The following is a 22433-nucleotide window of genomic DNA, read 5'->3' on the forward strand; positions in this document are numbered from 1 at the left end:
CGGATCGCAACCAACTGAAAGGTGCGTGCACCGCCACCTACTGTGCAGGAGTGTTTGACAAGTCATGGCATGCCCCAGTCACGGCATGCCCCAGGCCCCAGTCAGGACATCTTGGGGATGCATTGGACGGATGACAATGTAGCCTAATCTTGATCTTAATTTTAAAGGTACCTGGAAGAAAAAAAAGAGTGTTCTTTAATACCTTTTATGTCATTAATAATTTACTCCATTGGTAAAAAGGATAACTGTGCTTCTACTGTATGAAAAAGCTTTGAGCTTGGTAAGGCATCTTTAAAAGAAGGTGACATGAGGGTGGCAGTTGGAAGTGACTTCTAAAATAAGGTTCTGTGAGACATTTAAGATGGAGGCCTCACAAAGAGGATCAACCTGTGAACATAAATAATCTTCTTTGTGTTGTTATCCACACAAATAATAATGTCAAAGTCACATTTCTTTCTGCTGTCAAACAGCACCACCAAGTGTTCAGAGAGGCTGCCATTGTAGTTCAGTTCAAGTTCAAGTCTTTTATTTGTCAGGTGCACAGAACAACACAAGGTTAGACTGGGCACTGAAATTCTTAAGACAAGACAACGCAAGCACCTGGCATAACATAACATATAAGTACACGGAACAAATTTACATCTATGCTGAGCTTAGATAAGTGAACTTCCTAAATATACAGATAGCAATAAATAAACGACTATACTAAACCTAACACTAAAACTTCCCAAATTACAGATAACAATAAATAATACGCTATACTAACCCTAATGCACAAAAAACCTGTTTTAACCCTATAACCTATTCTAACCTAAGTGGAGTACAGTGCAATAGTGCAAATTTGCAAATCAGTGACTATGTCAATGACCAAACAGGAGCCTGGTGGCGAGGTACAGTGAGGTACAGTAGTGCAATGTTACTGAAAGAGCAACCAGTAGCTGAAAGTGACAGTGTATAAGTGACTGGTGTGCAGTGAAAATGTCCATATCAGTGTCCATTGAGAAGCCTGATGACCCTTGGGTAGAAACTGTTGTCCAGTCTGCGTGTGCGCGACTGGATGCTGCGGTAACGCCTGCCAGAAGGCAACGGGGTAAAGAGACTGAAGGATGGGTGGGAACAGTCTCTTAGAATCCTGCTGGCTTTCCTTAGGCAACGTGTGTGGTAGGTGTCCTGTAGGGCTGGGAGCTTCCTGCCGATGATGAACTCAGCAGAACGGACCACACTTCGTAGGGCCTTGCGGTCCCGGTCTGTGCAGCTCCCATACCACACTGTGATACAACCAGTCAGAATGCTCTCTATAGTGCATCTGTAAAAGTTAGTGAGGATGACTGAGTCCATACCAAACTTCTTCAGTCTCCTCAGGAAGAAGAGGCGCTTACGGGCCGCTTTGACCACCTTGTCCGTGTGAACAGACCAGGTGAGGTCATTGCTGATGTTCAACCCGAGGAACTTGAAGCAGCTGACCTTCTCCACTTCCGATCCATTGATGAATAGGGGTGCATGCTCCTCCTCCTGCCGCCTCCTATAGTCCACAATCATCTCCTTGGTCTTGCTGATGTTAAGAGAGAGGTTGTTGTCCTGACACCATGATGTCAGGGTGTCAACCTCCTCTCTGTAGGCTGACTCGTCACTGTCAGAGATGAGGCCCACGATAGTTGTGTCGTCAGCAAACTTAACGAGGAGGTTGGAGCTGTGCGTTGCCGCAAAGTCGTGGGTGAACAAGGAGAACAGGAGTGGGCTGAGCACACAGCCCCGGGGGGTGCCTGTGTTGGTGATCAGTACAGATGAGGTGCGGTCACCGATTCTCACCACCTGTGGCCTACTCATCAGGAAGTGGAAGATCCACTTGCAGAGGGAGGTGCTTAGTCCCAGGTCCACAAGCTTGGAGACCAGTCTGGAGGGGATGATGGTGTTGAATGCAGAGCTGTAGTCAATGAACAGCATCCTCACATATGTATTCCCCTTGTCCAGGTGGGAGAGAGCGGTGTGCATAGTCAGAGCGATGGCATCGTCTGTAGACCTATTGGACCGGTATGCAAACTGCAAAGGGTCCAGTGTGGGGGGCAGCGAGGAGCAGATGAATGATTTGACTAGCCGCTCGAAGCACTTCATGATGACAGAGGTCAGTGCTATTGGGCGATAGTCTTTCAGACATGTGACCTTGGTGTTCTTGGGCACAGGGATGATGGTGGTCCTCTTGAAGCAGGTGGGGAGTACAGACAGGTTAAGGGAGAGGTTGAAGATGTCACTGAAGACCCCTGCCAGCTGGTCAGCGCAGCCCCTAAGGGCCCTACCTGATATGCCGTCTGGGCCAAGTGCCTTGCGAGGGTTGATCTTCTTAAAGCATAGCCTCACCTCGGCTACAGTTAGTGTAGGCACACCACTGGCTTGGCCTTCAGGTAGCTCCACTGCAGGGGGGTCACTGTCCCTCACAAAGCGAGCGTAGAAGGAGTTCAGCTCGTCTGGCAGTAGGACAGAGGACTGGGTCTCATTGTAGCCTCTCCCTTTGTAGTCTGTAATGGCTTTAAGTCCACTCCACATGCGCCTGGGGTCAGAGCCATGGTAGCTGGACTCCACCTTGGTCCTGTAAGCCCTTTTCGCTGCTTTGATGGCCTTCAGAAGGTCGTATCTGGCCTTCCTGTACTCATCAGGGTCCTCAGAATTAAAGGCGACAGTACGGGCTCTCAGCTTGGCCCGGACCGCGGCATCAACCCAGGGCTTCTGATTTGGGAAATCTTGGTGAAAAAAAACAGGATAAAGATTCACATACAGTAGCCATTAAGGGGAAAAAACAGACCATAGAATATCTTAAACATTACACAATTTCTGTATTTGTCCCTCTTTGCTTTTCACATCTAGATACTTCTTGTCTTCATGGGCTCACATGTCTCAGACCACACCAGCGTCCTCGTTTCGGGAGCAGTCACTGATGCCCCAGCCCTAAAATTTGCAGTAAAACAGGTCTTTCTCCATCCCATCACAGCTCATATCATCCATCAGATAAGACCCAATCCTTAGGATAGTTTAATCGCATAAAACACATGAGTAAGAAGAATGCCTAGCATCTGATGACACTTGTCAAACAGTGTTATCGCCAAGCTCATCGGTTGTGAGACACATGACCTGAGCTGGCTGGGTTATGATATGATAAGGCCTACGTAAAAAGCAAGTAGCAGCCATATTAGGCTAATGTGATCGTTATATTCTCTTTTTTTCGCCGTAGCACCACCTGAGACTTTCTTTGCCATTTCTTCCACTGATTCTTGATTCAAATTGACCCGTCTACTATTCACATTTTCCCGTCTACCTGCGCAGATATCAACAGCGCAACTGGGTTGTAGGTTGTCAGGTTGAGGTCACAAATGGGTTGAAAATTGTATGATATGTATTATGTGAGTAGGATGCGTTTCATACAAGATCTGGCAACTGGACAACGGGCCATACAAATTACGGGAGTTTCACGGCAGACAACAACAAGGGAGGAGGGCGGGAGATCGGTGTGAAATAGGCCTATGGGAGACTCCCGGGAACGGATATAGGCTATGGCATATTGCCATATGGTGTGTGTGTGTGTGTGTGTGTATGTGTCTGTGTGCGTGCGTGTGTGTGTAAATTAGAATGGGTTTAGTTTCCCAGGATCAGAGAAAGAACCGCACTCTGCAAAGCAGTAGCGGTTAGAACCGAAACTGTACTGTCCTGTAGCTAGTGGTCCAGGACAGTGTAGCTAGTGGTCCAGGCCAGTGTAGCTAGTGGTCCAGGACAGTGTAGCTAGTGGTCCAGGGGACAGTGTAGCTAGTAGGCCAGGACTGTGTAGCTAGTGGTCCAGGCCAGTGTAGCTAGTGGTCCAGGCCAGTGTAGCTAGTGGTCCAGGCCAGCGCCTCCAGTGGTCCAGGACAGCGCCTCCAGTGGTCCAGGACAGTAGCTAGTGGTCCAGGACAGTGGTCCAGGACAGCGCCTCCGCTGGCACAGGACAGTAGCTAGTGGTCCAGGACAGCGCCTCCGCTGGCACAGGACAGTGGTACGTGACAGCGCCTCCACTGGTACATGACAGTTACTGTTCTGTTGATAGTGGTACGCAACTGTCTCGTAACAGTTGCATTGGTTGTCTTGCAGCATTTTTGTTGACTGTCGCATAACATTTTAGAATGGGAGAACAGGCTATAAACTTTTATTTTCAAAATATAAGTTAAACTGTCTCTAAACCATACTTGACGTGTCGCTACAAGCTTACCATACAAAGTAGTACATTTTTACATTGTGTGTAATATAAAGCAGACTGTTACGTATTGACTTAGTAAAAACGTATTTTACTCAGAGTAACTGAATTTAAACGTTTATTAATTGTATATTACACATAAATCTGTTTATGTAAATATAAAAAAGTAGGCTACAATTGTTTCAGTATCCACTTAACAAAACACAGGATTCAGAAAGATCCGTCTTATATCTTAGGAACAGTTTTGTTTAAAACGTTAAAGCCTATGGCTATAATGTTAAAGAAGGCTATTTTAACTGTCTCGCAACACTCACATAGCTTATCCTGTTGTCTTGTGACAGTGTGTCTCTAAGTTAATTGGTTTAAACCAGAGCTGGTTTCAACCAGAGTTGGCCCTTACAGTTCTACAAGATTTTATTTTAGTCTTGGTGCAATCAATGGCGGGTAAGGCGACATTTTCTGATTCTGATTTCAGATTTTAACAATCAATTTGGTTTTGAAATAAGGTCAAAAGATAGGCAAATTAGAAAGGCTATTTGACTGTATGATATCGTTTTAACACAAATGGTATATTTGTCCATAGAAGTGTGGCGATTTGTAAGAGCACAAATCCCCGCTGTCCTGTTACCGTTGTCTCTGCAGACTGCCACTGCTGCGCGACACTCACATGCTATTAAGCCTATCTCATAAAATATATTTTTAGCACAAACTGTATATTAGTCTATTGTAGGCTATAGGCCTATGTATTTGGGTTCGGGTTAGAAGCGTCGATTACCGGTCGTATGTTTACATTGAGGAGTGAAAAATATTTGCACTCGACAAAATTTCAGGAGCCAGCTTTCTTGACTTTTCATAGATATGTGTTTTATCATCCAGTATTTTTCATTTTCAAAATCACACTGGGAAAAGCAGTAGGCAACATGAGTGTATGGCGGCTGACCTGAATGTCTTTGTTTTCCAGAAGCTGGGGACAGAGGGGTAGGAAATGTATTTACTGAGCATATGCCTGCATGAGGGAGTATGTGTTGGTTGTAGGTGTTGTGATTTTCTTATATTTATTCCACCTGCAGTTCACTCTATTCAGAGGTAAAGACTCTCCTCTGGCTACAGTGTGAAGACTGCGAAGGATGGCTGCACACAGATTGTGCTGGTGTCGCAGAGCAATCCATCAGAGATCCCTACTGGTGTGGTTGCAAGAGACCTTTGCCTTTGAACTTTGATGGGTATGTGGCTGGTTTGGTATACTTTCCTACTTTCACATTACAAATTAAATGGATGTCAATGACTTGTTATTCTTTGTAGGACACTAAGAGTTCTGCAGCAGGATGGAGTGCAGGGTCTCATTGGTGACGATGAGCTCCAGGTAAATCTGGTTCACTAAACAATAGGAATCAACAATAATAATAATAAACACACATTATTGTATTGGCTTGGGTGTCTTATGGTCTGCAAAAATATGTCCTCGCAGAAAATACATCAAGCACTGGTGTCTGATGAAATTAAGTCGAGCCGGATGTATCTTTGGAGAAATCCCGGAACCTCATTGAAACTGAAGCAGCTTTTAAGACCAAAGCGTTTCCTTTTCAATGAAGAAAATGTAAGTTTAATGCCTATGGTTATTAACAAAATATTCCAAAAGTGCCTTGGATTAATTTATTAGTCATTGGATTCTGCTATGACCATTACATATCTTTGAACAAAAATATATACTGCATGCGTTTGCCAAAGTAGCCTTTGTGGTCAAATAATGTACATATGTCAAGAAGACAATTAATGATCCTGACATTACATTATATAATCTTCACATATTAATATGAAAACTCATTGTGTGCTTTAGCAAGAAACATGCATTTTTATAATAGACTATTTCTCTCTTTTCTTAACATTTTGTATCCATCCCCAGAGTGTCAAACTACTTGACAGAATAAAGGGTACTTTGGAGTTGGATGGTGACCTGGACACACTTGATTTTCTGTTTGATGTGATGATGCCTGAAGTAAGGAAATATCAAGTCAATTCATTTCACACCTTTTATGTAATGTATATGTCTAAATTGGCCCTGGTCAAAATAATAATAATTATTATTATTATAATAATAATATATTCTGTTACCGTTGGTTTTGATGAGCATTTCAATTGTTGATGTCTTTGTTAAGGTCACCATCCACATCATCAGAAAGAACGACAGCGTTTGCCGGTACATGGCTGAGATGTGCCTTGCCTCAGGAACTGTGTTTGAGTGAATATATAGTGTACTACAGTGTTTTGTACATGTACAAAAAGTGTTTTGAATTTTATTATTTATGTTTTCAAATACATCTATTTTTATTGAAAATATTAATGGTATGTGTTTATTTTTATTTTATTGAGAGAAATGCTTGTAAACAAAGAAAACTAATGTAACCTGGCTGTGCTGACTGACAGGGAACTGCAATTTAACAGTGTATTGGAAAATGAAAATACTCAAACCTTGTTATTATAAACACATTCATATTTCATTTTGTCTTTAAAATAATAAAGAAAACATAATTCTTCATTATTTCCATATGAAGAACAATGTCAATAAAACACACCCCTTGACTGCAAAATGTAGGTAACCTATAGCCTATGTTGACTTTAATTATTAAAATTAATGATTTACACGCCGTCACTAGGAGGCGCTGATAACAATAATGCAATAATAACGTCTCCGGCGGTGGCTCATATGCATTCAGTTACTCTGAGTAAAATACGTTTTTACTAAGTCAATACGTAACAGTCTGCTTTACATTACACACAATGTAAAAATGTACTACTTTGTATGGTAAGCTTGTAGCGACACGTCAAGTATGGTTTAGAGACAGTTTAACTTATATTTTGAAAATAAAAGTTTATAGCCTGTTCTCCCATTCTAAAATGTTATGCGACAGTCAACAAAAATGCTGCAAGTCAACCAATGCAACTGTTACGAGACAGTTGCGTACCACTATCAACAGAACAGTAACTGTCATGTACCAGTGGAGGAGCTGTCACGTACCACTGTCCTGTGCCAGCGGAGGCGCTGCCCTGGACCACTAGCTACTGTCATGTACCAGTGGAGGCGCTGTCCTGGACCACTAGCTACTGTCCTGTGCCAGCGGAGGCACTGTCCTGGACCACTGGGGGCGCTGTCCTGGACCACTGGCTACAGGACAGTACAGTTTCGGTTCTAACCGCCTCTCCTGCAAAGTTCATATTCTGCATGCGTCCTAACCCAACGCATACCTGTCAACATTGAACACTGAAAATAAGGGAGATTTCCCGGAATCCATCCCCAAAATAAGTGATTTTTTACACGTTTACCCATAAACAAACACAAAGAGCCCTCATTAACAGTCTAAAGAGTTTATAAATAGGCTACACAATATAAAAAATGACAGACCAATGTCCTGTTTACAAATTACAACGACAAATTTTGCAGAAGGCATAATTTGGACCTACATGGCTGCTTGTCAGGTAAGTGGAAGGTGGTCTCCCATTTAGTCAAATATCGGCAAAATGTCCTCGGTTTTGGTTGGTGGGTAATTCTGTCATTTTGGCCGTCGGCATGCAAGCCACTTCACAGATATAGGCTAGTTGCGTGTTCTGAGGGTACACAGTCAGAGCATACAAATAATACAAATTACGGGAAAATATTAAAACGGAAAGACAGTGGGAAAAGAGCTCAAATACGTGAGAAACACGGAAAAAACGGGAGGGTTGACAGCTATGACCCAACGTAGTGTCGGTGAATTTCCGAAAACCCAACCCTGGTTGAAATCTAACTTGACACTGGCTCTGGGGTGAACATATCAATCCTACTAGGTAGGGGGAACTGTTGCTTAGCAACGGTACACTTGTATGACACCAGTTGTGGAAAAACATCAAGAGTTTACGAGATTAGCCTGCACATATTTTCGTTTGTGTTCTTCCAGTGTAGTGCATTATGATTTAATTTGAACTAAAAGGCGAGAACTTCTGGAATGCTGTTCAGCTGAAGCTAGATTCATATCTAGCTAGACGACTAGCACTTTTATTAGTAGCATCTATAGCTAACTGTGTGGCTTCCTACACACATAGAGCAAGGCTAAGTTCTTCAAGGACGACAGTAAATAAGTGGTGAAAAGAAGAATGTCCACCAGCAAGGAACAAGCTGCCATCAGTAAAATAATGAGTTTCCTTCAAGAATGGGATCAAGGCAATAAGATCGTGCGAAGCCGCATGCTGAATGCATTTCTGACACAAAACACGGGAAAGACATGTCCTGAATTGGAAGTGGAGTTTGCACAAGTAGCCAGTCTCTTTTTAGCTCGGTTGACCGCTTGGATGAGGCTGACGTATCCTTTCAGATACTTAGTTAGTTGACAATAATGTTATTTAGAGAAATAAAGGCTTTATTAGACTAGTCCTTCACATTGACTCACACAGATACATGTTTGGGACATGTTTAGGTCTGCAATTGAAAGCAGTTGGCGTCTTCCTATCTGCATCAAGCAAGTGAGTGAGGATACACTGTTGGTTTCAAACCATAAAGCATAGTTGTTACTGTACTAGTGTCCTTTCTCTTGCATCCTACAGTCATCGATATCTCATAGAATTTCTGGAAGTTGGAGGTGTCCTAACTCTCCTAGAGATCTTAGGCCAGAACCAGACCAAGGAAGAGGACAGGAAGGAGGCCCTCTCTCTGCTTCAAATTATCTCAAATGCTGGACGCAAGTACAAGGAGCTCATCTGCGAAAGCCACGGTAGGCTATTAGCCAATATCCATTAAAAAACGTTTAGTGTGTGGGGTTGTTCCATTTAGTTTGGTACTTGCAACAAAACAATTTCCCTCACAGGAGCAATAAAGTATGTCTATCATGTGTAGGGTTGCAAAAGGGTATAGTTTTGAGTTTTAGTTTTTTGTCACAAGAATATACACTTTAGCTTGATTTAGCATTCTCACTTGTTCATATGTGCTCACATGTATTCTCATCCATTCTAAATGTTACAGGCCAGTTTGATCAAACCATTACAAATTATTGACACCTTCATATGAAAATACAGAATGTTCAAAATTCCACATTAATTTGTGTGAATCAGTATTAAAAAATACCATAATTTTGCAACTCTAATCATGTGTCCTCTGCCATGTGTCTTGTAGGTGTGAGAGCAATAGCAGAGTGCCTTGCAAAGTCAAAGACGGAGGAGACCCAAGAGGCAGCTCAAGCTTTGTTAGAGTCACTGGCCCATGGAAACCCCAAATACCAGACCCAGGTCTATAGGGGACTGATTGCACTTCTTCCCTGTACATCGCCAAAAGCCCAACAGCTTGTCTTACAAACCCTCCGCATAGTACAGGTATAACAACCAACAATTGTATATTGTGGGATATAACCCCCCCCCCCCCCCCTTTACTTTTGAAGCCAATGACAGTGATTATAATTCATGACTGGTTTCAACAGGCTATTGTAAAGTCATCCCATCCCAGCATTGTAGAACCTTTGCTTAATATGCTCAGGTCTCTGCATCTAGAAGTACAGCATGAAGGTAAGTTCTACACAGCTCCACAAACAGGCATACCTTCTTTCTCTCATCATTCTTCAGGGAGTTACAGATTATGTGATAATTTGATAGGGCAATTAAATGTGACAAACTGGACCAGATATAACTTGAGATACAACTTTCCCCTTCTTTCTCCAGCTATTGAGCTGATCATAGATCTGTGTCAATATAAAGTGAGGCAATTGCTGCTTAGGGGTCTGGTAGCTCTGCAGAAACCTGCCAAGGAGAGAGTACAGAAACACAAGATCCTGGAAGGTACCACGCCCCAAGAGGACAAATTATTAGATAAATGGTAGAAAACAAGCTATATACTGTACCAGTTATGTATTATGTACGTACATTTTGATGAACATTCTTTCAGACCCGGAAATGACCAAAATGACTGAATCTCTACCAGTGTTTGTTCAACAAGCAGCTGCAGCAAAAGCTGTAAAGTAAACAGAATTCTTTATACATTCCCTTGCTAAGTATTAACCCCGTTTCAAACAATTCACTGTGTTGATCCTGATAAATACCAATCTATTACCAATTAGTATAATCTACACACAATCAAACTCATATTAGTAATGTAAAGGAATAAAAAAAAGATGTATGACAATGTACTGTGTATAACATACTGAAATATCTAATTTGCATTAGCATTCACAGCTACAATAATGTACACAATATTCATTACTTTGGGACAGTATGGAATACTTAACTTACCTTAATGACTGCAAGGCATCTGCAAGGTTCTGAGAAACCAGCATCAAACCATTACACCACTGCCACAGAGCTATTTGGTTGTTATGGAACACTAGTATGCCAACTTGTTTTTCATACTGCCCCAGAGTAAATAGTCACAGAGGTACTCTGCTGAATTATATAAATTACAAACTGAATTAGACAGTTTAAACGATTTACAACATCGACCTGTTTTCTGTTCTATTTGTTAAAGGTTGCTTGCTCAGGGGAGTCATGAGCTCTCTCAGGAGCTATTGTCTCTCAGAGTGGTACATAACCTACTGTACACCATGGGTAACCAGGAACACGCAGACGCCCAGAGACAAGCCAGCCTGGCTCTTGAGGTGTGTTTGCACACACATCACACCCTTTTTAGGATTGCATAAAAAAGTCATAAAATGTGTCTCCTCTCTGCCTGCAGCACTTTGTCCGTACATACCCACTTGTGGAGGAGCACGTGCACAGAGCCATGGGGACTGAATTGTTCACAGCCTTCATGGTAAAATCGATTCTGTGCAAACCTTTTGCTGATTTCTAATTTAATTTTTTTAATTGCGGCCCTAAACAGCGGTCTGTTTAGCAGTCTTCCGAGAGCAGGAACCCTATTTTTTTTTAGATAACATAGGTATAGATCACAGTTCCGTGTTGTTGCTAGAGAATACTTTTCTTGCTTTTAGAAATTCCTTGCAACACATCCGTAAAGGGTTAGTTCAAGTTCAAGTTCAAGTCTTTTATTTGTCAGATACACAGAACAACACAAGGTTAGACTGGGCACTGAAATTCTTAAGACAAGACAACGCAAGCACCTGGCATAACATAACATATAAGTACACAGAACACAATTTACATCAATGCTGAGCTTAAATAAGTGAAACTTCCTACATATACAGATAGCAATAAATTTCGATTATACTAACCCTAATACTAAAACATCCTAAATTACAGATAACAATAGATAGTACACTATACTGACCTAAATGCACAAGAAACCTGTTTCAACCCTATAACCTATTCTAACCTAAGTGGAGTACAGTACAATAGTGCAATGTCAATGACCATATATATAGGAGCCTGTTGGCGAGGTACAGTGAGGTACAGTAGTGCAAGTTACTGATAGAGTAACCAGTAGCTGAAAGTGACAGTGTATAAGTGACTAGTGTGCAGAAAAACAATGTCCATATCAGTGTCCATTCAGAAGCCTGATGGCCCTTGGGTACATTTACATTTAGTCATTTAGCAGACGCTCTTATCCAGAGCGACTTACAGTAAGTACAGGGACATTCCCCCCGAGGCAAGTAGGGTGAAGTACCTTGCCCAAGGACACAACATCATGTGGCACGGCAGGGAATCGATCCGGCAACCTTCTGATTATTAGCCCGACTCCCTCACCGCTCAGCCATCTGACTCGAAACCTAAACTCGGTAGGTTTAGGTTTAGCTAGCACCTAAGCCCCCCTTAATATTTCTTGCTTATGTTCCAGAAATTCAGGAGAGAAGGTCAAGCTAAAAACCTTATAAGAGACAGTTTACACATTCAGTGACTTTTAATCTTTAGTGTTTCAAGGTTTGATATAGCATCTTTCCATATTCCATATCACCGGTAACAGAGATATGGAGGCCATGCACGTTAATATAGTTCTGCAAATAGATGGTCTAAATAGTAATATGTGACGCAATAGTGAAAAGGCGCCGTTGCGGCATTACGTATTTTTCACCAGGAGCCCAAAATGGTTTTTATATATATATTTTTTTACAGTTTTTGTTTACTTGCTTATTACAAAAGTTCAGGTGTTGAAAAAGTCACTCAATATAATAAACCAAATGTTTAGGATCACTAAATATTCATAATTTGTTCTTGTTAAGCTTAGCTTCCAGTTGAGTTGAGTCCAGAGTGGGCGCATCCAACTGTGATTTGATTTGCATCATGGTGTAGCCGGTTTTCCCTAGGCTACTTATAGCACGGACAGGGGATCAATTGTCCCCTTATGATGCCCCTCTAGATGACGCTTCTTGCATGCATCCAAGGCAAGGTCGGAAACTGAACTGGCCTTTGTCAATCTGTCATTAATTTCCAAGTTGATAGTCGGTGACTATTTCATTAGAAATAGCCCCCCTCCACAACATTCTATTGTTGGGTGCAGTGGAGGCTCGTTAGGGGAGGAAAAGGATTATCATCCTCAGTGACATTTAATACAAATATACATTTTGAAACTTAAAAAAATGGGTAACACTTTAGAATAATGGTCCGTTGTTAACAAGTAGCTATGCAGGAAGTAATAGGTAGTTCTACATTAACACCGAATTTAATACTATTAACTAATATGGAACCAAGATTAACTAAGCAGTAAGTAATAGCTAATTTACAACAAAGGTAGTTCCTTGCTAGGTATTTGGATATTACTAAATAAATGTATCCTCTTGAGAACTACTTGTTAACTATGACCAATTAAGAAAGAATAACCAATTAATTACTAATCACAAAAGTAACATGTCTAACAAGTGAACAATTTGGTTGTTTTACTCATAACATGGTCATAACTTTTCAGAAGCTTATGCCTCAAATGGGTTCTTTGTGGAAACCAGTTTATGAATATTCTATCCCCCAAATACGTTAACTACAGGTTGAGATTTTGACTACTCTTACCAAAGGATGGACGTATATTCTCTGTTTATTTCAAACTTAAACATGGTATAATACAAAAATGATAATTTGTTTAACATTTTTTATAATTAGGAAGTGATGCTGACACTCTCATGTTTGGATTAGTTTACTATTATGAGCTCTTGAGTGTCAGTTCAATGTCTCAGACTCCAAAGACCTACCTTTATGTTACAGTAGCCGCCTGAGGAGGACTTCTCCTTATGATATGAATATAAACATTGATGTTCTCTTATCAAAAACTATTTGCATCCTGCATTTATGTTGCGATAAGCGCAAAACCACATCTTCCAGATTACAATGTTTGTTAGAATATCACTAGTGCCTCACAGAAATGTATGCCTGTACCGTATGTGTCAAATATAAAATTAGACTTATTATAGGCCTATTACTTGTGAAAACCAGTATAACTCCTCACTAATTACTCAAGCGTTACCTTGTCATCCTGCAGGAACTACTTGTGATGTGGACCATTATTTTAAAGTGAAAAACATGTTAACTCCTCACTAATTACTCAAGCGTTACCTTGTTATCCTGCAGGAACTACTTGTGATGTGGACCATTATTTTAAAGTGACAAACATGTTAATTCCTCACTAATTACTCAAGTGTTACATAGTCATCCTGCAGGAACTACTTGTGATGTGGACCATTATTTTAAAGTGACAAACATGTTAACTCCTCACTAATTACTCAAGCGTTACCTTGTAATCCTGCAGTAACTACTTGTGATGTGGACCATTATTTTAAAGTGACAAACATGTTAACTCTTCACTAATTACTCAAGAGTTACCTTGTCATCCCACAGTAACTGTAATCTGGACCATTATTTCAAAGTGAAAAACATGTTAACGCCTCACTAACATGTCACCTCACAAGATATACAGCATAAAACAACTGCAGTGATTGGATAACATTTCTTTTAATTATATGCACTGGAAGATTTCCATGAAATCGTAAAAGAAAAATCCTACATAATGCAAAACTGCACATGGGCATGCAAGAATAAATCATTTTGTAAAATATGTCTGAATTAAACATTCTGTGTTTTGCACAATGATGAAACCTAGCATTTAAACAAAAATTCGGTATTTTGGAATGAAACATTCAACACACTCAACAAAATGTGATGATAAACTGAGTCAAACATAATGGCTAAATAAGTAATAAGTAAGTACATGGCTAACCCTAACCCAAATCAACGTATAGGCCTATCCACTACAACAGCAACACTATTCCAAAGGAATAAAAATGATTGAGGAAGAAAGAACAAATGGCAGGACTGTAAAATAACTTGCTAGATAACCCAATTCAGAAAACAGGAACATGGCCCAAAACGCTAGCTACAGTTGTTGCTAGCTGTAAAGCCAGACTATAGCTGTTGGCTAGCTTGTAAAAAGTCCCTCATACAAACTGTATAGTATTGCAATCGAAATTCGCACTAATTCTACAATTCAAAATTTGCACTAATTCTACACTTCGAAATTCTAGTGAAATTCACCTAGTCGTTGTTGTCGTATGTTAGCCAAATACTGGATATTTACAATCCATAAAAATGTGCCACTGCCAAATGATTTCGCACTCCAAACTCACTCGTTGACGTTGCACCAGTATAGGTTTAGGGGAAAACATTACATGGATTCAGGACAAATAGGTTTTGGTAAGCCAAGTCGACTGGATTTGGAAAATGGACCGGCCGTGATTTTATATTTTCTGAGCTGCAGAAAGACCTAATAGCAGACACATCGATTTAATAATAGTACAGTCATCACATCAATCATACAGTATGATCAAATATTGGGGAGGACGTGTCCCATAATCATACAGTATGATCTAATATTGGGGGGACGTGTCCCATAATCATACAGGGACGACGTGTTATAACGTTAATATTCATAAACTGGTTTCCACAAAGAACTCATTTCAAGCTTTTGAAATGTTATGAAAAAAAATAAAAATAACAATTGTTCACTTTTTAGACATTACTTTTGTGATTAGTAATTAATTGGTTATTCTTTCTTAATTGGTCATAGTTCACAAGTAGTTCTCGATGAGGATATATTTATTTAGTAATAATCAAATACCTACCAAGGAACTACCTTTGTACTAAATTCGCTATTACTTACTGCTTAGTTAATCTTGGTTCCATATTAGTTAATAGTATTAAATTCAGTGTTAATGTAGAACTACCTATTACTTCCTGCATAGCTACTCATTAACAACGGACCATTATTCTAAAGTGTTACCAAAAAATGTTAGACATTTTAGGTAAAACTATATATCACTGAACATTTTCAAAAAATACACAATATTGAACTGAAGGTCTACAGTAACTCAACAGCACTGTCGGTGATGGAACTATGGTACATCCGGAGGACAGCTAGCCTCCGTCCTCCTCTAGCTGTATTGACTTCAATACAAAACCTAGCGGCTGGTGGGCCAAAACCCCCTGTCCATAGTAGGGCTGCAACAATGAATCGATTACATTGATTAAAATCGATTATTAAAAGCATTGGCAACAAATTTCATTATCGATTTGTTGTGTCGCACGATGATTACGTCACTCAATAAGTCGCAGAGATGTTTGAGTATGAAAAAAAAGAAGTTTTGTTTAGCGCGTAGATAGAGTAAAGGTCATCAGAGAGACATTGTTGAGTAACGTTGTTCTGAAACACATGGCTGCAGTGACATGCGGTGATGTCAGTAAGAGGCTAGGCACTGAATTATGAACGCCAGATTACCTAATTTATTGTTAGGCTAACATGTCAAAACAGTTAACGCAGTAAACAGTACAAGCAGTAGTCTACAGCCGCTGAATGTTGGCACAGCCACATAGCCAATCTTTTCTTCATACCAGTCTGTTTGAAACAATCGAAAACATGTCGTCCCTTTTGCTGCAGTAGTCAATCTAAGTCTGGCGTAGACTTCCCTCTTGCTATTAACTCGTTTTTTGAATAAAATCGAGCTTGAGGAAATTTTTCAACTCTGTGATATCAGCAGACACCGCTGCTGTCATTTTGACTTGAATTTTGTGGGGATTACGCTTACAACGTAGCCAGTGTAATAACAGAGAATGTCTAATAAAGAGAGAACTCCCAGAGAATGTATAATAAAGAGAGAACTCCCACTCTCGGGAAACTTCCGGGTTCTGAACTGGTTGCAGTTCCACTCAAGTTCCATATGAGGGCGCGTGCAGAATGAATGGAGGTCTATGGAGCTATACCCCTCAAAATCCACTTTTCTCAGGATATGATCTTTTGTCTAGTAATTTGAATTCTGAAATCGAAAGGGGAGGCAAAAAAAATACACACCACTGGGTGTTAGATTTTTTTAAAAGTCGCCTTTCTGTTCTAAAAAGCCTTTGAAAATGGCATTGACGTCATACACATCGAACGACCAGAGCTACTGCTTGACGGCAAGCTCTGGTTACTTCCACTTTACTCTCGAGGCATCGACAACACAGCTGACAGGTTAGGCTCTCCCTGTCAATACAAATGCTAGAAAGAGTTTTGGCTTGCTAATGTTGTTGCTAATGTTGCTAATGCTCTGACATTCTGGTTCTGCTTCGGATGCCATTAAGCGGGATCTCTAGTCGTAGTCAGTCCTTCACTAACCAATCAACATTCGTTAGCAGAATGCTAGCGTGTTATGGGCAACAACGACCTACCCTGTAAGAAATCAAAAGGACATAAGTACTCGTTCATTCAACTTTTGACCTGTAATCCATGTTGAACATGCAAAAACTATAATCAAATCTGAGATTTATCAATGACAATCAGGCGAAAGAGACAAATTTAGCCGTTTAGCTCCATAGACTCCCATTCATTTAGCACTCGACCGCGATCACTCCCAGTGGAACTCTGGTGGAACTGCAACAAAATTCGGTACAATGGGGCTTAATAGGGAGTGGGCAGGCTCTCCTTAAACAGGCTCTGGTAATAACGTTAGCTGTGCAAATGTCCAGTATTACCTCGATTTTTATTGGTCCATGTTTGATACGTAATGTAGATGATTACTGACATAACATATTTACGTGCAAAGGCACAGAAGAGTTGTGCTTTTCGACGTACATGTTGAATAAAACAGGATCGAAGTGCGCTTGTCGTCCCCAATGAATGTACAGTAAAAGCACTGCTTATTCAGAATTATTTTTTTATTTGATTATGCGTAACTGCTACATAAAAATACAAGTTTGTTAAATAAAATGATTTAATAAACATTTTTACGTTTGAATTTTGGCAGGGTAGGCAGTGCCTACCTTGCCTACCCTGACTGCACATCACTGGCGACGCAGAGAAATCAGTACGACCTAAGTCATCCGAGTTGTGGGAGAATTTTACACTAAATACATTGAAAAGGTGTGTTAATTGACCGAAGTGAAGTTAGTTTCATATTCTACATTTGTCTCACAATTGGAAGACGCTACTTTGCAGCATCGCGTTAGGGACCGGGTAAAAACTACCCATACCATTTTGAAAAATTTAGACTTTTATAATATTTTTTGGAATATAAAACCTCAAACAGACACCAGAGTATCTTAACAATGTCTGGTATACGTCCACAGCCTTTACTTTTTCAATGAAGTTTAAAAAAAATGATAAAAATAACTCTTTGAAAATAGCTTAATCCTCGCAAATCTGAACCTTTTTCAAAATTGTGTCAAAAAATCTTAAATATACACCGATTATTCGAATAAAGTCTGGCCTACTTCCTTAACCTTTACATTTTCAATACAGTTCTAACAAAACTCAAAGAAATTGCTTACCTTGGAAAATAGCATTAAATCCATGCTAATATTAATAACTTTTTCTAAATTGTGTGCCTGTTTGTGCACGTTCTGAAGATTTTTTGCACTGTGAATTTGCACTGTCAGTTTTGAATAAAGGGTTGGAAATTAATGCTTTTTTAAAATTGTAATTATCCGATTCATCGATTAATCGAAAAAAGATTTGTCAGATTAATCGATTATTAAAATAATCGTTAGTTGCAGCCCTAGTCCATAGACATGCATGGTATTTAATACTACTCCCACCAATCAAAGCTTTTGCAGTATGAACTGACATGTTGTTCATCCAATCATAAAATCATATCCAGAGAACATTATTGGAGGGCACATACTCTTCAATGGCTCTGGGGTGTTCTCTGCTTTGGGGTACTGTACTGCTACCTTAGGAACATCGCATCACAAAAGTAGGGAGTATATAAATGGAAACATAAGATTCAAGCTTCTGTGGAAAAAACGCATCAACCAAATTTGCCTCCCTGGTGATTCAGTGTTTCCCCTACCAAAATGACCTTCCGCCCTTATAGATATAATAAATATATCTAAAATTAGGATATACATATATATATATATATATATATATAATATACATGTGAGATAAAGCTGTTTTCACACTACAGGAAATTTGCTTCTTGCTCGTAGCCTCATAACTGTTCAATTAATTTGCAAAGTTTGCACAAAGTTGGCCTTATTTACACCTGGGGGGTATTCCAGGTAGCGGGTTTAACAAACTTTGAGATTAACCCTAAACTCTGAGTTGACTTACTCTAACATGGGAAACTCTGAAAATTTGGTTCCAGAAAAGCTGATATGAATTTGTTAACTCAACTCGGAGTACGTCAACTCAGAGTTAAGCGTTGGCATGAGAACTATTAAAAGCCAACATCAATGGATGTTGAAATAGATTTGCTGAAATAACAGTTACAGGACGGTAGCCTACAGTAAATTGTAGGAATCATATGAATCATGTAAATTGTAGGAACAATAGCCGATAGAAATAGGCTACTCATTGTTGGATATCTATTTGTAGGCAATAAAGAAGACCAAATATAATTTCAATTAGTTGTCTTTATTTCAGTGCCTAAAGGCATTTGGTCAATTCTGAGTGCAAATCCACGGCGAGTAACACTATCAATGAAGACCCAAGGGCTGAGAATGTTGCTAAAATAAATTACAGATTGTGACAGGAAACGGTAACGTTAACTTAGGTATTCATCAGGGAATTAAAGTACATCAAACCGCAGTTTTAAAATCGTCTCCCGGCGTATAACTAAGCAAATTACATTTTGTCCGAGATCGCTCGGCTGAACTAGGAAATGATATGCCGTGTCTGCCAACGCTATCAGGCTAAGAAAGTGGGTGGGGATCAGTAGAAACGCAGAGTTTGGCATGGAAAACCTGCTAGCGAGCAGGTTAGTTTCAAGGAGTACGTTACCATGGAAACTTACCAAAAGGTTTCGTTACCTCTCTTTCTGGAACGTGGAATTCGGAGTATGCCTCTTTTCAGGGTTAAACAACTCAAAGTTTTCATTAAACCCGCTACTTGGAATGCCCCCCTGATCGCCTGTCAATGAGTATTACTAGATGATCCACTGGCAGCGACTACATTTGCGTGAATTCGCCTATTCGCTCTACGCCAGCCATGTGGTGCAGGGAATATAATTTACTTCCTTGCGTATACTGTGCTAGCTGTGTTATGCTAGCTTGTTTACCTTTAAATGGCAACATAATAAACGCAAAAATAGGGTTTGCTTCTCTTGCTAAATAAATGGAAGGTAACATTTTGGTCTACCCCCCCCCCCCCCCCCCTCCCTGAAAAGAAATCCTAGAGGAAACAATGTGATTAATGAAGAGTTATCATTTGCATCTAGTTTTTCCTTTTTTTTTAAGGGGTCATAGAATAGGTTTTGGGGGTATTTCACACTGTTCCTTAAGGTCTATGAATAGGTTTTGTAACATTGGTTGGGCTGAAAATGGCCCGGGTGCTGTTCTATGCCCCCTGATACATCCAGTGAAATTTTCCCGGGAAAAAACACATGAGTACAGAGAGTTTTGAGTACCAGCTGCTACAGTTAAAGTTGAAAACGATATAACTACAATATAATGGACTAGTATTCCGTAGAAAGTTGCGACTAACGAACTAGTCCAAGATTCCAAGATTTATTAACAGGAGAAATATAGACTTTGACAACCTCAACCAAGTTTAGCTAACGTTAGTCAGCCTGCTTCAAGCTAGCTTACCTACCACCTGTCAACCATGCCAAAGCGATATAAGTAGAAGAAGGGAAACCTGATGGATTTCGAGAATGAAACTACGCTCCCTATATACTCACCTTTAACTGAATCCCCTCTGCCCCTCAAGTCCTATTTCCAAAAAAAGTCTGTTCAGGCAATCAAGAGGAGACGGTGTCCAATGCAGACATATTGAATGCCATCAAAGATTTATTTAGCAGATTCTCTTCACTCAAAGGAAATATAAAGAAAAACTCAGAGGACATCAAAGAAAACTTAGAAGGGATGGATCACCTGATGAAGTCAACAGTTGACAAAGAGCAAGCTGAGAATCGGCAGATCTCCGAACAAGAGATGAAAATTGAAGAAGCTGAACGTTACAGTTGACATTGGAACCTCAAGCTACTCAATCTCCCGCAGGCTGCGGAAAATCTATGTTCAATCAGATTTACTCCAAGTTAAAAGATCTACAAAAAAAATATGGAGATGCATACTTGATTTTGGGCAGGGATTTCAATGATGCTCCAGATGATTCGGTAGACAGAATTCCAGAAAGAGTTTCTCAAAATTCACAGTTTAAAGCCACACTTTATCTTTGTGAGAAATCAGTGACAGATACATGGCGTTTCTTTGATCCAAGTTGCAAAGAATTTACCTGGTGTGATTCAAGATGTACAAAACAATCTAGAATAGATTTATGGTTAACCTTCACCTCTTGCTTGCAGTACATATCTGACGTTTCACATTGTTATGCTCCTTTATTGGATCACAAATTGATCTCTATACACTTAGTTGGCTCAAAAGATAGTAATAATAAAATGCGTGGGTATTGGAAGCTAAATAATACATTACTTAAAGACAAAACCTTTCAAATGAGTTTTTTATTCAAATATATCAACTAATATGGTGTCTTTTATCATCCTGCAGCTGATTACGCAAGCGTCTATTGAAAAAATTCGACCAGCTGCCGAAACGATCGCTGCAGATAGCAGGCAATCACAGGCATTGGGCCCCACAACATTTTTCATGGGGCCCAAAATTCCTGGCGGCGCCCCTGTTACCAACATTCACATAGGTGTATTGTCTTCAACTATTTTCTGGTTTCAATGTACACATAATGAAATGACCTCAGCCGACATCGGTGCCTTTTCTTCAGATTGTGTTACATATAGACTAACTATGGTAGATCCAAAAAGGGGCAAAATCATGAATAGAAGGTATATTGATCACTGTCAATGTTTCGATAGTAAAATACAAACTGTACATGTATAGATGCTTTATCAGAGACATGCTGTGTTCACATTAGATCAGACCTTTTGTTGTGTTGGCCCTATTTCTGCTTGACCTTCACCTTTGCCAGCACAGTGTTACTGTGCTTAGTAGGACCAGTCATTGTGGACCAACTATTTTATTGTTTGGCCTTGTTTTATGTTGTTTATAGCAAAAAGCTGAAACCCTGTACATGAAAGTGGATGAAATCCAAGCGGATATACTGTTATCAAATAAAGTCAACATATCAGAAGGTAAGGAAATGCACACTAGTGTTTTTCTTTATTTTTATTTTTTGTTTTGGTGAGAATCGTTGTCGTAATGTAATTTTATTCTGGTACTTTGTATTTTACTAATATTGTGTTTAATTATGTTTTTTTCAGCATTAGAACATCGTAACTCAGAGAGCTGAACAAAACAGAACGCAAGCATCAGTGTCTATTATAATGAAGAATTATAAAAAAGAATTAAAGTCATTAAAAATATTTCACAATTTTCTCCCTTAAGAGGACATTCAGACTGGATATTTACATTTACATTTATGCATTTAGCAGACGCTTTTATCCAAAGTGACTTCCAAGAGAGAGCTTTACAAAAGAGCATAGGTCACTGATCATAACAACGAGGTAGTCCCAAACATTGCAAGCAGCCAAAACATGAAGCATACATTGTGAAAAAACTAAACAAGTGCCAAAAGGGAAGACCCATAAGAGCATACAGTCATACAAGTTACAAATTAAAACAACATGAACCACAAAAGTGCAGGACTGTACCTGTAGAAGAACAATCAACAGTAATATATTTCACAGTGAGTACAAGACTTAACTTCGTTATAACTAACCTACAAGAGCAACAAGTCACTCAATAAGAGTCATCGTGATCCTGGAGGAAGGAAACTAACATCAGGTCCAGCCAAGCTTTCCTAAGTGCAGTTGTACTCCCGGAACAAGTGCGTCTTGAGCCTTTTCTTGAAGGTGGGGAGACAGTCAATGTCCCTGATGGAGATGGGTAG

General features: G+C 39.9%; 1 protein-coding gene and 2 long non-coding RNA genes across 3 annotated transcripts; 2 read left to right on the top strand and 1 right to left on the bottom strand.

Moving 5' to 3' along the window:
- Positions 1-47: 47 nt before the first annotated feature.
- LOC124487518 lies at positions 48-10779 on the bottom strand. Its single transcript, XR_006958396.1, has 3 exons — positions 10463-10779; positions 10097-10184; positions 48-171 (listed from the first exon to the last, which is right to left on the bottom strand). It is a non-coding gene; the product is annotated as an uncharacterized LOC124487518 (long non-coding RNA).
- LOC124487516 lies at positions 5348-5810 on the top strand. Its single transcript, XR_006958395.1, has 3 exons — positions 5348-5439; positions 5519-5579; positions 5685-5810. It is a non-coding gene; the product is annotated as an uncharacterized LOC124487516 (long non-coding RNA).
- armh1 (armadillo like helical domain containing 1) lies at positions 8054-21882 on the top strand. The gene is made up of 11 exons (XM_047049901.1): positions 8054-8550; positions 8642-8710; positions 8792-8958; positions 9357-9553; positions 9658-9742; positions 9896-10012; positions 10119-10191; positions 10695-10824; positions 10902-10979; positions 21594-21675; positions 21805-21882. The coding sequence occupies exons 1-11, from the start codon at positions 8345-8347 to the stop codon at positions 21831-21833; spliced, it is 1233 nt and encodes a 410-aa protein (XP_046905857.1). The 5' UTR covers positions 8054-8344; the 3' UTR covers positions 21834-21882.
- The last annotated feature ends 551 nt before the right edge of the window (positions 21883-22433 follow it).

Source organism: Hypomesus transpacificus, chromosome 26, assembly GCF_021917145.1.
Source record: "Hypomesus transpacificus isolate Combined female chromosome 26, fHypTra1, whole genome shotgun sequence".
Lineage (NCBI taxonomy): Eukaryota > Metazoa > Chordata > Actinopteri > Osmeriformes > Osmeridae > Hypomesus > Hypomesus transpacificus.

Coding starts and splice junctions, on each gene's coding strand:
- armh1 (XM_047049901.1), top strand. CDS start 8,345: ATGTCCACCAGCAAGGAACAAGCTGCCATCAGTAAAATAATGAGTTTC. Junction 8,959..9,356: donor GCTCATCTGCGAAAGCCACG/GTAGGCTATTAG, acceptor TGTGTCTTGTAG/GTGTGAGAGCAATAGCAGAG. Junction 9,743..9,895: donor TCTAGAAGTACAGCATGAAG/GTAAGTTCTACA, acceptor TTCTTTCTCCAG/CTATTGAGCTGATCATAGAT.